Here is a 21774-nt window from a genome sequence, read left to right on the forward strand (position 1 = left end):
GCCTTCTCAGATGAGTCATTTGTCCTGAAGGAAGCCCCCGGCCCCCGCATGTTCCCCCACATCCTCTCATAAGTGCCTTCAGCCTGTATCCTTCTCATTAGCCTGCTGAGAAAGTTTTAAAATTAACAGTCACACTTGGATGGGTGGTGCCACGCCCGGGGAGGTCCTATACTCCTGTGACTCTCGTGCCAGTCCCCAGCCATTTTTCTGTGGCATGGGGCTGCTCTGCCCAGCTCCCTGTGTAGGCTGAGCCCATCAATCCACGCACGCGGCCCTTCAGGCCAAAGCTCTGCACATCCTCCTTCCTCCTGCTGCCCCTCCTGCAGCGGCCCTGCTCCGCCTCTCCCAGCTGCCTTCACCCCCCCCCCCCCCCCCCCCCCAGTTCAGGCCAGGGCTCGGTCTTCTGGTGCATTCTGCCTTCGGGGTGACGTGTTCCCTGTGGGCGCACCGGCTTACAAACCTCTTCTGATTCCTTGACCTCAGCCCTTGGCAGGGCTCTGCAGCCTTCCAGTCAGCGGACCTGGGCCCAATTCCAAAGCCAGAGTCTGTCCCCACCCATCCTGCGACCTCATCTCCCCAGGCGGGAGGGTGGGGGAAGAGGCGCGACTTCAGAACCAGCAGCTCCATCCACTAGAGCCGACCCCACGACCACAAGAGGGCGGGGCCTGGCACTGGGGAACTGGTCCTCGCGCACGCCCTCAGTTGGAAAGAAAGTCGATGGCGGCGCGCACGGAGCGATTGGTGCTGACGTCGACGGCGGTGACCTTAATCTCGGTGTCGCCAAACTGCATGGCGGCGCGGATCTCGCGGCGGCCGGAGGACGCACCGTCGTAGGGCTCTAGCTCCAGGCTGAGCGCGCCGCACTTGCGCACGCCGGGGTCTGTGATGAAGCGCGCGTCCTCGGCGGCGCAGCAGTACAGGTTGATGAGCACGCGCCGCTGGCCCGGGCGCGCCGGGCAGTAGCTGCGCCGCACCTCCTCGCCCAGGGCCACCGACTGCTCGGCGGCCACGAAGCGCTCGAAGACGTCGGTGCACCAGCGGCGGCCATCGCGGACCAGCAGTTTCTCGGGCGGGTGGCGCCCAGCCACGAATCGGTTGAGCACGCCTACGCCGTAGGTGAGCGGCGAGCGGCGCACCCGCACCACGCCCGGCGCCTGCCCGAACAGCACCGCGCCCTTGAGGATGGTGAGGCCCACGTCGTGCGGGACCACCACGCGCAGGCCGCGGGCGCCCAGCGCCGCCTGCACCGCGTGCTGCAGCACAGCGGACTCGGCAAAGCCGCCCACCAGGAACAGCAGCTTCACGCCCTGCACCTCGGGCCGTGCCAGCAGCGCCTCTGCGGGAGGGGGCGGGAGGAGAGGATGGAAAGGGAGGTGACAAAGAGCACCAGCCTCTGAGGCCGCCGCGGTGCGGCCTCGGGCACCTCCCCTCCACCATCCTGCATCCTGCTGGCAACTAGAAGCTAGCCATCTCACCCTAAGACGGTAGACGGGTTCTGAGGAAGAAAAACCGAGTTTTCACTGAGTGCTCCAGGCAGCCTTCACGGGCTCTGCTTCCCTGACACTCTACCCCCCCTTTCCTCCTCCTCCATGTCCTGGAGGGCAAAGAGCTAAGGATACGCATTTACAGTGCCTGCTGCCCACTGTGGGCGCATCTCTAGCACTTCAGCTCTTTAAGTCCCTATGATAACAGTTTTGGGAACCCCGTGCTATCACTCCGTTTTATGAATGAGGAAACTGAGGCACCAGAGGGTCTTTCACTTGGAGAGCCTGTACACATCATCCCTCCTAGCTCTTAATACCCACCACACTGTGTCCTCCGGTTGTCCCAGATGATTCTGGGTCTCATTCCGGTGTTTGGATGTGTGGAGGGTCCGGGCACTAATAAGGAGGGGTCATTCCTGCATCCGAGTGTGAATGTGGGGGTTAGTGGAGGACCCAAGCTTCGTACTCACCTATGTGCTGGATGATCCCACTGACCGTGGGCTGAAAGAGCTCGTTCATGGCCTCACAAGTCATCCTGAGCATCCCCTGTGAGGACCACTTCACGAAGTTCACGCTGTTGGTGAAGGGGGCACAGGCTCATGGGCTGGGGTCTGGAGCTCTACCCCTGCTCCAGGCCTGTGTGCACTGGGCACTGACTGCATGTTGTGTCCTTCCACCCCACTCCCTCAGGAGCTTTTTAGCCGTCTGCCTGCTCCAGTTCCAGGCATGAAGTCCCAGGAGAGGAGCCTCCAGGCAGAGGAGCGAAGGCGCCTGGCCCGCATGGTGTGTGTGGCTGTGGGGGTGCGGGGAGGCGCAAAATGTCGGCCCTTTCCCTGGGGGCTGAAGATTCTCTTGCCACGGACCGGGCCTGAGGATTCTAGCTGGGGTGCTTAGGCTCCTCCCCTGACTCCAGCTGGTAAGACATGTACACAGGGCAGATTGGGCAGACCTCCCACTGTCCTCTGGGGCCCACATCCTCCCTTGCGGGGGCGTCCGGCATCCGCAAACCCTGCTTGAGTCCTTGGTCCCCGGGCCCACCTGCTCCGGCGCAGGGCTGTCTCCACGTTGTGGCCTCGCTGCTTGCGGTAGAAGTCAATGAAGGAGAAAGGCAGCGAGATGTTGAGTGCCCCTGCACGGTGTGGGCCTGCCGTGCGTTTGCGGGCCTCAAAGGCGATGGTCAGATCCACCCAGGCTGCCGGGCGTTGCCTTTTGAAGGTGGCGATGAAGTCTTCTCCAAAGATGCGGCCCAGCAGCTGCTCAAAAGCCAGGTCCACGCCCACCGCGCCATAGGGGCCGCCTGAGACCCGGCAGGGAGTGAAGGGGGCGTCAGCGCAGACTCAGCCGCCAGGGGGCATTGGCGGGGCCTGGGCGCGCTGGGCACCAAGGGTGCTGCCTGGCTACTCACCAGATGCCTTGTAGAGTTCCTTTAGGGTGCCATGCGGCTGCTCCAGCTGGTGCACGGTCAGGTCCACCGTGCCTCCCCCGCAGTCTGCCACCACGTAGCGGTCTCCTGCGGCGGCGAGCGTGAGCACACACTCCTGGCTTGCTTTGCACCCTCAGCTCTGCGCCCCTTCCAGGTTCACCCAGCCCCCAGCCCTGCCCCAGTCGCTAGCCTTGCCTGCGGGGAGGATGGGGGTGGGGTGGCTGTAAGGGACTTCAGGTGCTTGAACCTTACGCCAATGGGTACGGGCGCAAGGTTTTGGAGGAAAATGTTTCCAGGGCTCTGCAACTCCATCCGCGGAGAATCTCCAGAAGTGGGAGTTAGGGGCGCGGCTGAGTGGGGTGGGGGTGCAGGTGACCATGAGACTGCCAGGTTAGGTGCAGCTAATGGAGGAGGAGGGTCTGCGTTTCTAAGGTCTGAACCCCACTTCGCAAATGTTCCCATGCCCCCAATCAGTATATGGTGACCCGCAGGGCTCAAGAAACACCCGTCCACCCCCACCCCCACCTGCTTGCATCTCTGCCCACAGCTCTCCGACGCCGGACTCCACCAGGAACGTGCGGCTGTGGCGGGACCGGCGCAGCTGCTCGCGGGCTGGGGGTTGAGGGACAGCAGGACAGTGGGGTTAGAAGGAGGTGCCTCAGCTACCACACTCGACCCCATCCTCCCATCAGCACCCTCCATGCGCATCTGGAGCAGCCAGTTCTTCTGAAACTCCTGCTCTACTCCTAAGTAGGAGAAGGCAATGCTGAACCTCAAAGGATCCAGAAAACCCGATGCGGTAATCTCAGGTGCTGTGACCAACAGCTGAGGGGAAGGAAGTATTTCTGGCCTCAGGACATTCCCTTAACGTAGGTGGGCTAGGGCCACTGCAAAATAGGGGTTAGGAGAGCTTGGAGGAGCTGTGTGTGTGTGTGGGGGGGGGGGGGATCTTGGGGGATCCAGGGGAGCCCGGGACTTGGGATTTCTCCTAGTCATGGGAGGTGGCATCTGGGAGAGTGACTAAGACTGACCATAGCTGTCTCAGTGCACGGCCCTGGCACTGGAGTTTGAGCTTGGTAGCAGCAGCTCAGGGCTGTTGTGGGGGAGGGAGAAGACAGCTGATGTGCCAGGACGGGAGAAGCTGCTGATTCAGTGGCTGTTTAAGAGAAAACTGAAGACCACCTTTGGCTCAGAGTAGGGGCTGATTTCTTCCTTTCTCACCTGAGCACCTCCCCTCAGGGCAGGTTGTGTCCCCCTACCCTCAGATTCAGGACTGGGATGGAGTCCTACCCTGCTCAGACAGTGCTCCCCCAGGACAAGGTGAAATCTCTATCCTCAGATTGGGCTCCCCCAGGTCAGGGCTGCACCTCCGTCCTCAGACTGAATTCCACCAGAGATGTGGCTGGGGGAGGGGGGGGTGTCCTCTTTGTGTGGGACATGGATGAGTGCCCGGCCTCAGTGACCCTCTGACCCTCCCAGGGCAAATGCAATACCACCAGTCAGTGCCCCCAAGTGCAGCTCACCCTGCCGGAAGCTGGAATCGATGGAGCGGCGCTCACCCAGGCGTCCACTGCCTGGAGCCCGGCTGCTTAGGTCCACGAGCTGGTGTAGACGCAGCTTGCGGCAATAGACAGAGGCAGCCTCTGGCTCCAGGGCGATGAGTAGTTGGTCTGCATCCTCCCTCGACACCAGGCCAGCCTGGGAATAGGTGGTGGGCGGGGCCAGGGACCTCCATGGGCCAAGTGTCATACCTAAGATGGCACCTCAGGGCAGGCAACCAGGGCCTTTGGGGCTCCCACCTCCTCCCCATCACACCTCACCCATGCTAGGCCTCCCAGGCCCCTCCAAGCTGCACAAATTTGGAGCTGCCTCACGGCTACCCTGTGACCAGGCTGGGGAGGGCCATGGCCATGGCCAAGAATACCATGGGGTTGCCCAGCAGGAAGAGACCCTAGACAGTGAAAACCGAGAGCATCTGGGATGTGCCCCTCTAAGCTGCCAGGCTGTAGCAAGGTCCCCTTCACAGGTGCAGGGCTGGCCAGCTGAGCACTGGCTGAGGCTGTAAGCCCAGACTCTAGCACAGTGTGTATGGGGTGTAATGGCCAGACCACCAATCAGAGGAGGTGGTATGGGGGGGGGGGGTCACCTTTGGCTCACTGAGCCCTTTTCCTTCACCAGGCTGGTGTCAGGTAATAGCCACAGGCCTCCCCAGTCCCAGGAGAACTCTGTTCCCCAGAGAATCAGATATAGGCATCAAGAGACTCTCAACAGTGAAATTCCAGGCGCCAGGAGGGGCCAGTTGTGAGGAGAAAAACGATTGGGATCTGTTACTTCCTATATTGGGACAGGGGATCCCTGTGGGAAGTACTTTATGGTTTTGTGGGGTTCCCTGGATTCTGACCAGGTGGGCGTTGGGGACGGGTGGGTATCGAGACTTCCTGCCCAGGGCCAGCCCTTCCTGAGCTGGCAGCCAGGAACAGTGTGGGAGGAAGCAGAGTGGATAAACCAGCAGGGGGCACTAGGGTGGGGGGTGTTTATTCTGGCTGGGCACAGCCTTGCTTTCATCCTGGTCTCTGTGGGGTGGGGGAATGCCCACCACCTCAGGGTTAGCTCCTTCCAGGGACAAGTGTAGGCACCTGCAGACCTGGCACCTGGGGCATGCCTGGCCCACAGGAGCGTGGGGGGGTTGAGGGTTCTGGTATCTTCCAGGGGGTGCACAGGCAAACCTTTTGGAGGTCCTTGGGTGTCCCCCAAGGCCCCAGGGGGAGGACCAAGCAATGAGTTTTGCTCTGAGAGGCTGTGCTCCCCTCTTTCCCCATCCCATCTTCCTGGAGGTGGGGGAACCTGAGTTGTGCACTCAGGTCCCCCCAGTCTCCAGACGTTTGGGCATCTCTTATGGGTAGGAAGCCCAGGAAGCATTGACCCAAATCACCTCCCTTCATAGTTTCGTAGTCCTGTCTCCCCTACTGCAGAGCTTACAGTGGCTGGGGCATGGTGGTGGAGCCCCTGAAAATACCGGAGCTGGCTGCCCAGCTACTGTGTGTTGGCTGCTACTGGCTCCCAGCTGCCCACCCCCCTTCTCTAGAGAACTGCCCTCAGCTGAATGGAAACCACCTCACTTGGAAAGGTTTCCCCCTCACCTCCAGCAACTAACAACAGACCAATATGGATATACAAAAAGCGGGCCCCCTTGCCTTCCTGTGGTCAACTGCTGGGTACAGTTCTCCCTCCAGTGCTCTTCATGGGATTGGGCTGAGGCTAGACTCCAGTTGAGACCACATTCCTGCTCGGCTCTTTCTCTTGGCCCATTTCCCTCACTCCTCTTTCTCCCAAGAGCCCTTCTCCAATACACCACATGCATAGGACCCATCTTGGGCTCTGCTAGGAAACCCGACTTAAGACGCTGGCTAAGCTGGCCTGGGCCATGCCTCTTGTCCCTCTGCTCTCTGTTCCTGCAGGCTCACACCCTCTCCTGGTGGCGACAACCTTCCAAAATGCCCAGCAGGGGAAGGCCAGAGGTCTTTGTACACAGTGACCAGTCCCAAGGGTGGTGGGTAAATGAGAGTCTGGGGCCGTCCCTAGAGCCCTCCAGAGCTATGCCCACTGGTCTGCCTTGCACATCCTCACCAGGTAGGCAGCCTCACGCATGAACTGCTTGGCAGGCTGTTTCCAGATGGCAGGCACCGTCAACACCCAGCGCACGGTGTCCTTCTCTGGCAGCGATGGGCACTGCTCCCTCAGCTCCTGGAGCAGGAGGGGGCAATGAGAGGTAGGCTGGCTTGGGTTGCAGGGGTGGGAGGTGTCTTCAGCCTTCTATGGGAGCTGGAGGGACTAATCAGGCCTCAGGAAGGACTTCCCAGCTGAGTTGGAAGAATTCCTAACACCTCCTCCCCCAACACCCGTATGGCCCATGCAGGCTCTATCAGATAGGAAGGCAGGGGCTGGCGAAAATGACCTCTGACCTCTAACGGATGGGCTGACAGGAAAAGATGGACCTGGCGGGGGTCCCTGCCCCGGTGGGCAGGGATGGGGCCACAGCACACCTGAAGGGCATGCTCCTTGAAGAAGCGTAGGGCATGGGCGAACACCTCCAGGGCAGGCATTTTCTTTCCGTTTACAGCCTCTAGCTGGGTCTTCAGGGTGAGATCCTGGCAGGAACATAGGCGATTCTGCAGGAGGCCATAACTCTACCCCCATTTCCTGACAAACTCTCTCTGAAAATCACGCCATTTCCTGGTGCTTCCCCTCCGAAGTGTGGGCTCAGCTGGGCTCTCCTGCTAATCCAGGAGAACACCAGTTCTGTCCCCAGCCCTCTCTTTAGCCCCGCCCTCCTCTAATCCCGGCCTCACCCCTTAGCCCCTCCTCCACTTTGACTCCCAAGCCCCCTCAGCCTCTCCTCACCTTTTACCTTTGCTCACCCTCCTTGAGCCCTGCCCTTTCCCCTCCTGCCCCCGCCTCCCTGGCTGGAGTGTCCCGAGCCAGAATGTGCCTTACAGTGGCGCTGTGGATCTTCATCTTGAACTTCTCGAAATAGAGCCAGTCCCGCGCCTCCTCAGGATCCAGATCGTGGTAGGAATCGCGGGCAGTGTAGCCAAAGCTGTGAAAGGCGCCCTCCGGGGTCAACAGCAGGCAGGTGGGGGTCTTCTGGTGGGCCACTCCTGGGTCCCCGCCCTCCCATTTCCTGTGGGGGGCACAGGACTGTCAGTGTTGTCAGCGAAACTCTCCCTTCCTGAGGTTGGGTACCCGCTCTGGAATCAGCTGTGTGACCTTGGGCAGGCCACCTAGCCTTCCTGAGCAGCAGTCTTCCTATGTGTAATATGGAGATAATAATAGTACCTACCTCTTAGAGTTCTCGTGAAGACAGTGCTTGGCATCCACTCAAATCTCCATAAAATGCTGCTCATGGGATCCTTTCTATCCATGGGGCCACAGGACCTATCAACATTCTCAGCTCCTGCTTCCTTCCATGAGGTACACCATTGGCCTTCGCCTCCCTCCTTAAGCAGCAGCAGGCCATCATCCACCTGCCTGGGTCTGGCCTCCTGATGTATCTCTTGAGGACTCTAGCAGAGGCTTTCTCCCAGCCAGATGGTGTGCCCTCCTCTAGGCTGTCTTCCACCACCAAGCTTCTTCAAAGCATTTGTGATCATTCCTATCTGACCCACTTCAACAGCTACACCCCAGTTGACTGCACCTCCAGCAGGATCCCCAAACCTGAATGAGATTCCAAGCCTCCCTATCTGCAGGCACCATGTGGATCTCCACCCAGAACTCCTGGTCTAGTTCACTGGTCTGGCAACTTGTTTCTCCCCTTCCTCTAACTTCTCTGATGCCCTGAACCCTCTAGGCCAAGCTTGTCCCCTGCAGCCTTTAGGGGAGAGAACTGGGAATCCAGGCAGAAGGCACAGCATGTGGAGAGGTGTGAAAGCGCAGGGATAACCAGCTATAGGCTGGCTCAAAATGCAGAAGGAGAAAATACAGGAATGTTAAGGTCAGCTAGGGAAGAGCATCAAATGCCACATGTGAATTCTTTTGGTGGGCTTTAAGTAGAAGAATGAAGAATCATGACCGCATTTGCTTTTAGAAAAGTCACCGGTTGATCTTTGTGGTAGCAGCAGCAGTGACCACAATTCAGTCGCCGGTATGTAGCTTTTTGTTCGCACCCAGGAGCTTCGCACTCAGGAGCTACACACCCTCGAGGTGGCTAGCCAGGAGACAGTTGCCCAGATCAAGGCTCACATAGACTTGTTGGGGGGGCAATGCTCCAAGGAGATCAAATCGTGCTCCTGACAGGCACACCCCTAGAAGATGAAGCTATCAGGCCCTATGTGGGGTGGAGGCTCTGACCACTCTGGGGGAACCATCCACATGCTTGGAGGTAAAGTCCATGGTTCTCTGGGCCATGCTGGGAAAGTAAGGGGGCAGACTCCCAAAGTGGCCAAACAGGAGAAAAAGAAGACAGGCCAGGCCAAGCAGTGGATGCAGTAAAACTGGTGCTTTGTTAATGTCGTGCCCACCATTGTCAAAAGAAGGGCCCCAATGCCAACTCTTAAGTCCTTTGTAATCCTGGCTTTCTCTAATAAAGCTACTTAGCGAGTCAAAAAAGAAAGAAAGGAAGAGAAGAGAAGAGAAGAGAAGAGAAGAGAAGAGAAGAGAAGAGAAGAGAAGAGAAAAGGAAAAGAAGAGAAGAGAAGAGAAGAGAAGAGAAAAGAAAAGAAAAGAAAAGAAAAGAAAAGAAAAGAAAAGAAAAGAAAAAGAAAAAAGAAAGGTCACTGGTCCCCACATGGCAACAGATGGAGGGGAGGAAAAATGGAGAAGGAAAACCAGAGATGAGGATTTTGCAACCATCCAGGTGAGAGTGGGTGGGGCTGAACTTAGGGGTTGTGGCTTTGGAGAGAAGTGGCTGGGTGTTCCAGAGATACTAGAGAGGTAGAAGTGATAGGGCTTGGTGACCGGTAGGGTGGGGAGGGTTTGGGAAGAAGCCAAGATGTCCCCCAATTACTTCCTGTGACTGTCTCGTCCACAGGACTGAGACACTGTCCTTTCTTGTGTCCTCTGCCCCAACATAGGGTCCAGCATGGTCTCAACGGTGTGCACTGACAAACATGCCAGCTGGGATGTCCTGCAGCCCCTTGAGGGCTGTAAGTGCCCAGAGCCATTGTGGCCTAAATGTGGATGTGGGTGGAGCAGAGAAAGGGGAAGGGCAGTTCATGCTCATGCAGGTCAAGTTCCTTGTATCTTTGGGGAAGTAACCCTTATGTTTGTTTCTCCATCCACCCCGCCATCTACCCTTCTGGGCCCTGGGGAAGCCCCTTTGCTCCCTCATCCCAATCTGGGTTGGAGCTTTGGGGTCTTCTAGAAGGGCCTTCCACCTACTGGCTGCAGCTTCCCTAAGACATAAAGGATCAGGGTCTTGAGGCCTGGAGGGGAGTATCAAATGTGTTGTTCAAACAAAACTCAACTATATCAGAATGTATTTTTTTTTTAACATCTCTTTCATAACAGCTGTGTAACTTGTCAACTCAGCCCTCTGATCCTTCATGTCCCTGTCCTTCACCTGAGGTGTTGAACCTAGGAATCTGCCTCTAGGAGTCTACTGCGCAGAAATCCCAGCACAGGTTTTCAAGGAAGGACATTCATTGCAGCACTTCGTGTAATAGTGAAAAATTAGAGGACAAGAAACCTCCTAAAACTATCAGTAGAAAAGTGGACAAATTATGTCTGTACTCCGCAGCTGTTAAAAGAAATTGTGGCTTCAGCAGGAGCCTATATAAGAACAGACCTGTCAACCAAGATGCATGCCCAGAGCCCAAGGGAGCCAGGAGTCTGCCTTGTTTTTGTTTGGCTGGTTCATTTTTCTTTTTTCTTTTTTAAGAAAAAATAAAGCAGGTGGATTTAAAAAAAAAAAAAAAAGAAGAAAGAAATTGTGGCTTTATGTGTTGACACAAAACATCTACAAAATAATGTTGAAAGCTTAAAGTAAGGCAAGTTGTATGATATCCCATTTTTATTTTAAATTCTTTCTTTAGTGTTTATTTATTTTTGAAAGAGAGACAGAGTGTGAGTGGCGGAGGGGCAGAGAGAGAGGGAGACACAGAATCCGAAGCAGGCTCCAGGCTCTGAGCTGTCAGCACAGAGCCCAACCTGGAGCTCGAACTCATGGACCACGAGATCATGACCTGAGCCAAAGTTGGATGCTTAACCGAATGAGCCACCAGACACCCCTCCCACTTTTATTTTACAGACACATATATGTGCATATATGCCTGTGTGCATTTGTGTACAAGCCCAGAAAGGCATTTGTGTATTTAACTGTAACATTTTTTAAAATTAAAAATGAAGCCCGGGGCTCCTGGGTGGCTCAGTTGGTTAAACATCAGATTCTTGATTTCGGCTCAGGTCATGATCTCACGGTTCATAGGTTTGAGACTCATGCTGGGCTCTGTGCTGACAGCATGGAGCCTGCATGGGATTCTGTCTTCCTCTCTCTCTCTCTCTCCCTCCCTTGCTTGCACTCCTCTCTCTCAAAATAAATAAGTAAACTTAAAAAAAAAAAAAACGAAACCCAATATTTCTATTGGGTGTTTCTCTGATTGAGGATGGGGCCCAGGCCTAGGACCCATCCTCTAACTTTCTGCCCCCACAGGAAGCCCCAAGCTAGGGATGGAGGGAGCTCTGGAGAGACCCCATGTCTCTTCAGTGACAGTCTTTCTGAGACCAGGCCCATCCCAGGGAGTGAGGACCCCCCGCCCCAATCTCCCAGCTCAGCCACCCTCACCTCATCATGTGGATGGCTTCGGGATCACTGGCGAAGCTGAAGGCATAGCCACTGGAGGTGGTGCCAAAGTCAATGGCCACCACCACAGAGAAGGGAGCATGCTGGGGGGCTCGGGCCTCAGGCTTCTGTGAGGACAAGACCCAGAGTCAGGCAGCAGCCCAAGGGCCCGACTGACTGCCTGCCGAAGCCCCTCCTCTCCCCTGGCTGTGGTCCAGACTGGCCCCGGCTCCAGCCACCTGCCCCAAATCCCCTCCCCTCCTAGCCTCCAGGCTAAGCCCTGGAACTGCAACTGCTCAGAAGCCCAAGGCCTCTCAGGTCACCCTCTGCAGCTTGTGGCATAAGCTCTTGCTTTCCTCTTTCTGTTCTCTGTCCACCTTCTGCCTGGCTGGCCTGAGCCCCACCCCCATCTCACAGCACCGCACAGCCCCGGCCCAGCTGAGAGCAATCTCGCTCTTCTGGGCAGCTTCGGTAACACACAGACCTGTGTATATTTGACCCCCTAGATCTTTGTGTCCACAGTGACACGACCAGATTCTGTCAGTTTTGTGGCAGAGAAGAAAGGCCTGTGCATGTGCCCAGAGCAGTTCTGCCTTCTCCCAGGCCAGGCCTGGGCTCCCTAAGAACAAGGGGGTCTCCAGGCTGCATCACTAGGTGAGGCCATCCTGGGTGGGGTGACCCAGGGAGTTTGGGAGAAGGTTATATCCTGGATACTTCAAGCTAGTAGTTTCCAAACTAACGTTTAGCAATATGTGTCTTCTCTTCCCCAGATATACCACTACATGTCAGAAGTCTCCTTGCCCTAGGCAGGCTATGGTCTACGGGTGTCACCCCAGAGTGGTGCTATCTGGGTGTTCGTTACATTGGGTTCACCTTAGTAGACTGTTACCCCTAGAGTCCAAGGTCACCTAAGGCTAACTCTTCTGGGGGGGACATGACTGGAGAATGCAAGGGCAAGATCCAGGCAGCACCCCCAGCCCAACCCAGGCCCTGCTAAGGCTCTGGTAGACACCAGGCCTTGCTTTCTGGAGTGTGACCTGCCTCCATACCACCCAGGCCACCCACCACCAGGATCCCTGTTCCCGGGCTTACTGGAGACTGCGAGGGTGTGAGGGGGGCAATGCCACAGCTTTCCTGGGTCCTTGGGGAGCCGGGCGGGCTGGGCACGGGGGACCGCTCGGGGCTAGAGCCTGCAAAGAGAGGGTAAGTTACTCTGGCACACCATCAGGTTAGGAGCTGGTGGCTGGGCACTGGGAGGTTCTCCATCAGTCCTTGCTGGGCTGAGGCAAGGGGCACCCTGCTGTGGAAGGGGAAATAGTTGGGGAGGGAAGGAAGGACAAGACCGAGGCAGGCAGGGGAGGACTGAGGGCCTGTTATCGATTTGAGGTGACTCATCCCTGGAGGGTGACCCATGCCTCACCTGAGGACTCCTTGTCTCCCCCAGCATCCCTAAGACACAGCAGGTGAGGGGAGAGATAGAGAAGAATTATGGGGACTGGGGGAGACTGAGTCTAGAGACAGAAGGGCAGGAGAGATGGGTGAGTGGGCTCCTGGGGCAGAGTGAGGGTGGAGGGCAGAGAAACCAGAAGAGGTGGGGAACTGCAGACGGAACTGAGCAGCAGGAGGGGCTGCTCCCCTCCCCACTAGAGTTTGGCCACATGGTTCTAATCAGGACCCGAGGGAGTCACCCTCCCTCTCCCCCTCCCTCCACCAAGGGCCAAGGATAGGCCCAGCTGGCTCTGTGGTGAGGATCAAGAAGGCGAATCGTGCTTCCCCCAGCCCAGCTCTGAGCTGAGGCACGTCCACAACACTAGGAAGTTGGATTTTGAGCCTCCCTTCCCTACAACACATGGAAACCTGGAGCCAGCATCCAGGGGCAGGAGGTCCCACTGAAACCCTCTCTCAGGCCCAGCACTGAGCTGGACCTTTGCTGGGAGGAAACAGCAGCTCCAGAAGGCAGCCCAAAGCCTGGCTTGGAGGATCAGGCAGTTTAGGGGCCTGCCTGGCTGGAAATCCCCTAGGTGTGGGCTGGTGGCTCATCACCACCCCACTGGGCGTTGCTAAGGCCCCTACCAGCAGTGCTGGGCTGCCCTGAGATTCATGTGTGGGGACAGGGAGGCTGGCCCAGGAGGCTGATGGGGTCTTGCATGAAGACCCATGGACACGTCAACTGGTCTGGCTTGCTTTAGGCCAGGTCCTGTATTCCTTCAGTAGCTACCCTGCTGTGTGCCCTGATAGGTCCCAGCTCTTGCTGGCCTTGGGATACCCTGGGAACATGTACATACGGGGGGTTCTAGGAAGTGCCTGGACAGGGCCAGAGTCTGTCTTGAGGTGCTGGAGGGGCAGGGTTATGGTGGTCAGTGTCCCAGGGCTCCTTTTTCTAAGCGGCCAGTACGGGCCTGGGCCCTGCCACCAGCTCCAGCTTGAGGGGCCAAGTTGCTGTGGCTTGGGCCTGGGAAGGGAGGCAGGAAGGAAGGCCCAGCCCACCAGGTCTTTGTTAATGGACTTCCTGAGGAGTGGCCCTCCTGACTTCTGGCCTCCCACCCCTGCAGAGAGCCCAGAGCCTGCTCCCAGACCAGGCCAGAGGCAGATGAAGGTGTACACGCGCAGAATTCTGTGCATGCAGACCACCTGCCAATATATACACTCTCATGCAAGGCCTTGCACACAGACTTACCCTCAGGCAGACAGACACAGACACACAGAGACACACAGACACAGACACAGACACAGACACACACACTCACACTCATACCAGGTCCCGTGTACACAGACCCTGCCCAAGACATGCAAACGCATTCAGTCCTGTGCACACAGACCCGCTGTGCACACGCTCACAGACACACACTCACATACACAGTCCTGTAAGCACCAACCCTTCCTGCACAAACACACTGTCTCAAGAACCTCGTCTGGGAGAGTTGCCCATGTGCAGGCTGGGGGTGGGTCTCAGTGTCAGGATGAGAGGGGTGGTGGGTCAGGGCACAGGCTGGGGGAGGGAGGAGAGTCTTACCAATGTACAGCCCTTGCAGGCCCATCTCTGGGACAGCCAGCATCTCTGCAGGCCCTGTGACTGTCAACAGGAACAGACAAACAGAATGGCATTTATTTGTTCCTTTGTTCCCTTATTGAAAGCTTATTTATTTTCGTTATTTACTTTTGGCTAGAGTCCTTTGAAGCGAATCCCAGACATCACGTTGTTTCACCTATAAATTCTTCAATACGTCGCTCCAACAGATAAAGACTCCACAAATGTCGTTGCAACATCCTCATCATGTGTGACAATATTAACAGCAATTCCTTAGGCTCGGCTAACGTTCAGTCCCACAGTGCCAGCTTGTCTCCAAAATGTCTTAACATTTGCTCTGTTGGAATCAGGATGCTCCTAAATGTTTTCGAGTGCCCACTCTGTGCCAGGTGTTAGCAGACATTAGCGACCCAGAGAGACACTGTTCCTGCCCTGGAGGCCTACAGGCTGGTGGGGAAACTGGTTACAGTAGGATAATCACCGAAGTGAATTTGAGATTACAAATGATGCTGTCAAGGTCACAGCTGGATACAAACCAAGCAGAAAGGCTTGGTAAGGCTGGAGAGAGAGGCTGGGCTGGGCTGGGCTGATCCTCTAGGCAGACCCTCCAGGACCCTATTTTAGATTTGGTTTTATATGACGGGGAACAGCAAATCTTGAAAGGTTTGAAGTAGCTGAGCAGAATTGGGGGCATGACTAAATCTGCATTTTAAAAAGTCCCTTGGCTGTATGGAGAGTGCAGATTGCAGCAGGCAGTTTGGAAGCAGAAGCCCTATGGGGGCACCAGGCGACAGATGATGGTGGTAGCTATGTGTCTTGAGACAAGTCGAGTTCTGAAGTTAGAGAGACCAACAGCGCTGATAGGAGATGGCTGGATTGGATATTGGGGATTAGGACGAAGATGTCAAGGGTGACATTGTCCGATTCGAGCTAGGGGATGGACAGTGAGATGGAGAACACCGGAGAAGGGCAGACTGGCAGGGGAAAGGGGCAGAGTTCTAGGTGCAGTATTGAAACTTCCAAGAGAACAGACCAAGGAGCCAGATGGTGTATGATGCAGAGGTCATAGAGAAAGCTGAGGGGGAGATGCACATTTGGGAGTCATGTCAAGGGAGGCCTGGCAGGGAGTAGTGGGGGAAGAGTAGGGAGAACCAGCACGGAAAGGCTGGCTGGAGGAAGGTGTGCTGCTGGAGAAGACTGGATGCTTGCTATAGTCCCATGAAGATCTCGGATCTAAGAGAAGTACGCGAAGCTAGATGCCTTTAGAGGTTATTAGAGGAGCCTTGCAACACCTGTTCTAATGGCCCAAGGCCATCATTTCAGCAGAATGAAAAAGATGGGGTAGAAGTCAAGTGAGCCTGGGCAAGGAGTGAGCAGAGGGTAAGAGAATGCAGTGAACACTTCCAAGAAGCATGGCTGAGGTCAGGGGCTGGTGTGAGGGCAGTAGCTGGAGGAACAGAAAGCCTGAGGACGGGAAGATGTGCTTTCATTTTCTTTTCTAAGATGGGAGCAACCTGAGTTTGTGTCTGGGGGCCAGGCTAGAGGCAGCAGCACCGGAGCCCCCTGGGAGCTGTTAGAAATGCACAACCTCAGGCCCCGCTCAAGACCTGTTGAGTCAGAACTTGCATTTTAACAAGATCTGTGCACATGAAAGTTTGAGAAGTGCTGCTTAACATGTTCCTGGGCCGATCTTCAGATAACCTGTGCTAAAGGCCTCAGCTGTGGGCCTGGAAGCCCCCCTAAACAAAGGTGAGGCTGCTCAGAGCCCCCTCCCTCTCTGTAGCCAGTGGCCTGATCAGGAAGTTTTACTAACAGAATGCAGGTGATCCCAGAGCTGGGCACCATCACACGCATGCACACATATGCACAGCACGCACCCTTGCTCACACACAGTTTACACAGCCCAGCCCCATTGTGGACGGACACTCAGACATGTCCAGGATACTCCTGTATGGCCAGCACCATAGACATTTCCAGACACATGCAATCCTGCTGTCAGCGGAGGCGCACAGTTGGATGCCCAGGAGTGAGAATCGCGGGAAAGACAGGGGCTGCTTTGGGGCACTCAGAGCAGCAGAGTGATGCTAAGAAACAGGAAGGCAAATAGTGCACATGGGTGTGGGCCTTGAGAGCCAGGACAGGGGCTGAGTGCAGGGAGAGGGAGTGGTGTGCTGGAGGTGAGCCTCCCCAGTCATGAGAGCTGATTCTGCATCTCTCTCCAACTCTGCATTCACGGACATCACATGGGTTAACTTGAAATTAGCCATGGTACAAGTATTTACACCAAGGAAATTGGCAAACACCATAGATTGGGTTTTTCTCCCTCTGAGAGAGTTGACGGTATTGACCACAGCACACCCTGTGGATTGAGGCCACAAGGGGGAAGCTGACAGCCCTGTCTGTGCCTTGTTTCGATTCTTGAGCAAAAAAAACTTATTGAGCATTTGTTTGCATCAGGCTCTGTGCTCAGTGGTTGAATGAATGAATGAATGGATTTTCTGGATGAAGGCTCTATTGTATTTAGAGGGGAATCAATCTAGAGCTACCAGGAAAAGAAGACTCAGGAGTCATCCCTCTAAGCTGGATTCCATGTCCAAACTGTGTGCCTACAGTCCTCCCAGCTATCTGAAGCTGGTCCAGTTATCTCCTGTCTCTGAGCATGTGGACACGGATCGTACCTACACTGGGGTCTCAGGGACGGCAAGGGTTTACGACTGCACCTGGCCAGAGTGCATCATGTCGCCTCTCTGTGCTTCAGTGTCTTTCCTGTAAAATGGGGTATGCAGGGGGCTTGTTAAGACCTACAAGTCCAGATAAGGAAGGTGGTTGATAAGGGCAGGAACTTGGACAGATGTGAGCAGTTCTTCTTCTTTTTTTAATGTTTATTTATTTTTGAGAGAGAGAGCGGGGGACGGGCAGAGAGAGGCAGACACAGAATCTGAAGCAGGCTCCAGACTCTGAGCTGTCAGCACAGATTCTGATGTGGGGCTTGAACTCACAAACAGTGAGATCATGACCTGAGCCAAAGTTGGATGCTCAACAGACAGCCACCCAGGAGCCCCATATGTGAGCAGTTATTCTTATCCTTCATGATGTGGATTCTGAATTTTCTCTTGTTAGAAGTTTTTGGTCTTATTGAGACTTTTATTCTAATCATTCTGAGTTCTTTGGTGGGGGGGAGGACCTGAATCAATCTGTGTTAAAGAAGGGGGATCCTGCCAATTCCTTGAGAGTTGGAGGTAGAAGGGCCTGGTGGCCCCATATGTCTTTGGGACATCCCCCATCATGCATATGCCCCCAGAAACACTTAAGGACAGTGTTGGTTTCTCAAAGCTATGACTGGGACAGAATCCACAGCTGGAAAGGGGGCAAAGTAGATCCTCACCGCAGGGGCCGACTAATTTCAGACTGGGGATGCTTAAGGGTTTGAACATAACCGGGTGGGGCAGTTTGATTTACACAGAAAGTAATGTCATTTCCTGGCTACAAGCACAGGCTAAACTCTGGCCCCAGCTTGACCCCTACCCTACCCACAGACAGATGCTTAACCTTCCCATGGAGTGACCCCTAGCCCTTGGATTCATATTGATCTCTAATCTTCAGCTTCACACTGACCCCTGGCCCTGACTTCTACCCAATAGGTATGACCTATTAGTCACTGGGGACCATGACAGGGTGTGGCTGAGTAGAGACTCGAAACGGGAGACTCCCATTCCAGAGTGCTTCCTGGACTCACAAAAGCCTAGAACTGGCCTGATGGAGAGAATTTTCCAGAGATCTCTTCCTGGGGAGGGGACATTAAGGCTGGGTAGTTATGCCCCCAAAGTGTACTCAGGGTGTGTGGTGTTGCTGGATTTCAGAGCTCCACACATACCTGTCCTCTGCCTATGAGGACAAAGAGCCCACCCTGATCTTTACAGTTCCCCTCCATCCCCTGCAGGCAGGGACTGCCTGGACCCTGCCTTTCCCATCCACTGTTTTCTGCTCAACATCCTGCCAGCCCTTTAATGGGATGGGATTCTGTCAGCAGGCAGAGAGGCCACAGGCATTTCTCCCAAGCCACAGGTTGGGCCAACCAGGGCCAAGGGACAGATCAGAAATGGCACCCAAAGAGCTGCTCCAGTCTGTCTCTAGAGAGGAGCCCTCTGGGAGAGGGACCAGTAGGAGGCTGTGGGGTAGGGAGGTTGCCTCCTCCAGTGCTGAGGCAGGGGGTGCCATAAATGGTCTCCCATGGCCCCTCCCTGTCCTCAACTTTTCTTTCCATACATCCTGCCCCACCCCCTTTGGGTCCTCACCATGGGGGCTTCCAGTTCACAAACAACCTCTGTTCCACAGAGCCCAAGGCTTAAAGCCCCTCCCATCCTCTGCCCACCAGGCCCCCATCACCTCCCTTACCTTCTGGGGCTCTAAAGCTGTGCTTGCTCTCACATCGAGGCCATATTTTAGAGCTCCCTCCCTCCCAGTCTCTCTCCCCACAACACAAGCCTGCTTTACAGACTGGCTCCATTGCCCCTACAGGGAGCCCAGACCCCACCCCACCTGCTCCCGCCCCTCCCCCTGGGCCCCCCCGCCCCCCAGCTGGCCTGTGGAGAGAATCCAGAGGTCCCTGGTCAGGAGGCCATCCCAGTCTGGAACTGTGGCATCCTGGTCACTGCCACTCTCGAGCTTCTCAGACCATAGGCCCTAAGACCCTCCTCTCCCACCAGGTGACCTCCCTCCCCCAAACACACACACACACACACACACACACACACACTCAACCCCCAGGTCTCCACATCTGACCTAGGCATTGTGTTCTCCACAAACTGGCTTACCGGAGCAGACCCCAGCCCCACTCCAGTCCCCCAGCCCCACCCCCACCGCGGCACAGGGGTCTCCCCAGCCCCCCACACTCCGCAGTGCGTGTGTGGGGTCTCGGAGCCTGGATGTGAATACAAGGTCGCCGCTCCAACTGCTTTTCTGAACCCGCAGCCCCAATGGAGCTCTCCCAATGGAGAGAACGCCTTGCAGGATCTGTCCCCAGCCCACCCCGGCAGGGTTAGGAAGGTTTTTTTTGGGGGGTGGGGGGGTCGGTTCTCAGCCTACAGCCCGGGACAGACAGGACCGCACAGCTCGCCGCCTTTCTCCTCTCTGGGAGACCCCCGCCCAGAACTCACCTCCACCCTCCCGACAGCTCGACCTGGGTTCGGCCGCCTCGATCCCGGGTCCGCAGCCCCTGGTCGTACCCGCCGCGGCAGCCACAGCCCTCGACGTGCGCCCAGCCCGCGTCTCAGGCTCGCCCCGCGCCGCCCACCCCGCCCGCGGCCCCCTCCCCCAGGCCGGATGGTCGCGCGCTCCCGGCCCAGATGTGCGAGGCCGGGGCGGGGCCTGGCTGCGCGGGCCTCTCGGAGGGGCCCAGCTCGGCCCCGCGTCCCAGCCCCTCCTAGCGCCCCTCCTGCGCCCAGTCGCTGCGCCTCCCCCCTCCGCCCCGCCGGCAGCCTGGGGGGTGGGAGGGGGCGAAGTGTGAGAAGGGGAGGTGGAGGGAGGGAAGAGGAATTCCAGACGCCTCGTTGGCCTCCTGCGGCCGAGGGGCTCCCTCTCCTCGCCCCTACAGGCCCACCTCAGGGGCTCAGTTTAGGCCAGCCCAACTCCAGAGCCTCGCTGCTGGTGAGGGAGGGCCCTGGCCCAGACTCCTTACAGTCCCCAGTCCATCCCACTTTCTACCCCCCTCCCATCCCAAGCCAGGTCTCCAAGGGTCAGAGAGAAAAGGCTGAATCGAAGGTGAGGTCAGCCCCTCGGGCCCCAACCTGGGGCCCAGCTCTGTCCTTGAGGCCTGGGGTGTTGAGGAAGGGTTCTCATTGCTGGCAAGGGGATTACTGGGAACTCACCCTGTCTCTGCAAAGAGCACCCAGCCCCTTTCCTGTGAGGGCTCACAGCCTTCTTCCTATCCAAATCAGGCCCTCTGGGGGGTGCTAGGACATGGCTCCAAACCCCTGTTTGCTAGGCCCTTCCAAAGCAGCCCTCTTACCTTGCCCATCACCACCTCCTGGTAGGCAGGGCCTGGGCTGGGCCCCTTTCCTTCTACCCAGTGTGCCCCCACAAGGACTCGGGCTGGGGCACAGGTGGGAAGGGGGCCAAGGTCTGCTTCTCAGCCAAGTCTCTCTGCATCAGGAGGGCTGGCTTCCTGTCTGGTCTCCAACCCCGTCCCCAAACAAGGGCCGCACAGCTCTTTGGGCATCATAGCTGCCTCACCACCCCAAACCTTTGCAGAGGCCATTTTTCCCTCCCTAGAATACTGTCCCTCCTCCTCACTGCCCATCTAAAAGTTCCCCAGCTGAGTATCACCTCTCCTAGGCTTGTGGCCTTTATTATCAGGGCCACTGCCCTAGACTGCCCTGCGACAAGGTGGGAATAGGGGATGAGCTGCACCAGACAGCTTTTGGGTATCAGTACCTAGGCAGTAAGCCAGCAAGGTATCCAATCAGCAGCCTCCGCTGACTGTTCCCACGAGTGTGTGCATCCGTTTGTGTGTGTGTGTGTGTGCCAATGACTGTGTATGTGTATGTCTATGTTCATGTGTTAGGGTGGTTTTAGGGATAGTTTTTTAGGTAGTTTTTAGTTTAGATAGTTTTTAGGTAGTTTTGTGTGTGACTGTGTCTTTGTCTCTGTGTCTCTTATATACATGTGTCACTGGGTCTTGTGTCTTCGTGTGTGTGTGTGTGTGTATTTGTGTGTGTGACATGTGTGTGATGGGGGCTGTCAGGCCTTCACATCATGCCAGAGGCCGAGCAAAGCCTGGGGTGGGGGTGGGGGGGTTGAAGGGGCTGCAGGTGAGTGTATGAAGGCAAAGGGTCTTGCTCCTCAGGCACAACCTGTCTCTTGTTTTTCTTTTTCTTTTCCACTGCAGTTTTCTTCCATCCCCCACCCCCAGCTCTACATGTTGGCTCATCTCTGAGGGCCACAGCAGCAGGCTCTGAGCAGGAGTGAAGACTCATGGTAGGGGGTCCTCAGCCCTCGCATCCTCGTACTTGGCCTCCTCCTTCTGTTCCCCCCCCCCCCATTTCAGGCTCCCTCAGTCTGACTTGGGAGTTACAGGCCCCACCCTTGGGCAGCTTCCAGTCTGACAAAAGAGAAGGACAGCAAGGAAGCCCAGTGAATCCTCAAATTCGAAAATATTTGATTCAGTTGCCAGCAGCTTTGGGCCCAGGTGGGCATGCACAAGGATCCTGCAGAGCCCTTCCATTTAGTATCTTTTCTGTGCCCTTGCAACACCCTCCTCTCCCTCCCAGTGCCATCGTGGGCCCGCCCACTGACCTCACCGGCTTTCTGCTTCTCTGGGGAGGGGGGCAGCTGGAGGAAGGATCAGCCTCCGAGAGTATCCTCGCAGGAGCAGCTTCTCTCCACACCAGGCCTTCCCCCTCTGACCTTGGCTCATCCATTCTCCAGAGGATGCCACCACTTCCAGCCCCCTCCCTCCAATACATCTCTATTGTGCAACTGGAGGTGACTTTCCAAAGTGCAAGTCTGGCCCCATCGCTTCACCAGTTTATATTCTCTGTGGCTCCCCATCACCAAGTGATCCAAG

General features: G+C 56.4%; 1 protein-coding gene and 1 pseudogene across 1 annotated transcript; one reads left to right on the plus strand and one right to left on the minus strand.

Moving 5' to 3' along the window:
- Nucleotides 1-375: 375 nt before the first annotated feature.
- On the minus strand, nt 376-19571 carry HSPA12B (heat shock protein family A (Hsp70) member 12B). The gene is made up of 13 exons (XM_058685016.1): nt 19367-19571; nt 14196-14255; nt 12275-12372; nt 11186-11310; nt 7402-7588; nt 6951-7055; nt 6535-6651; nt 4431-4605; nt 3433-3519; nt 2890-2994; nt 2523-2781; nt 1955-2058; nt 376-1336 (listed from the first exon to the last, which is right to left on the minus strand). Exons 2-13 carry the CDS (start codon nt 14236-14238, stop codon nt 699-701), a joined length of 2043 nt encoding a protein of 680 aa, XP_058540999.1. The 5' UTR covers nt 14239-14255; nt 19367-19571; the 3' UTR covers nt 376-698.
- LOC131486139 (ubiquitin-like FUBI-ribosomal protein eS30 fusion protein) lies at nt 8159-9024 on the plus strand (annotated as a pseudogene).
- Nucleotides 19572-21774: the final 2203 nt, after the last annotated feature.

This window comes from Neofelis nebulosa, chromosome 9, assembly GCF_028018385.1.
Source record: "Neofelis nebulosa isolate mNeoNeb1 chromosome 9, mNeoNeb1.pri, whole genome shotgun sequence".
Lineage (NCBI taxonomy): Eukaryota > Metazoa > Chordata > Mammalia > Carnivora > Felidae > Neofelis > Neofelis nebulosa.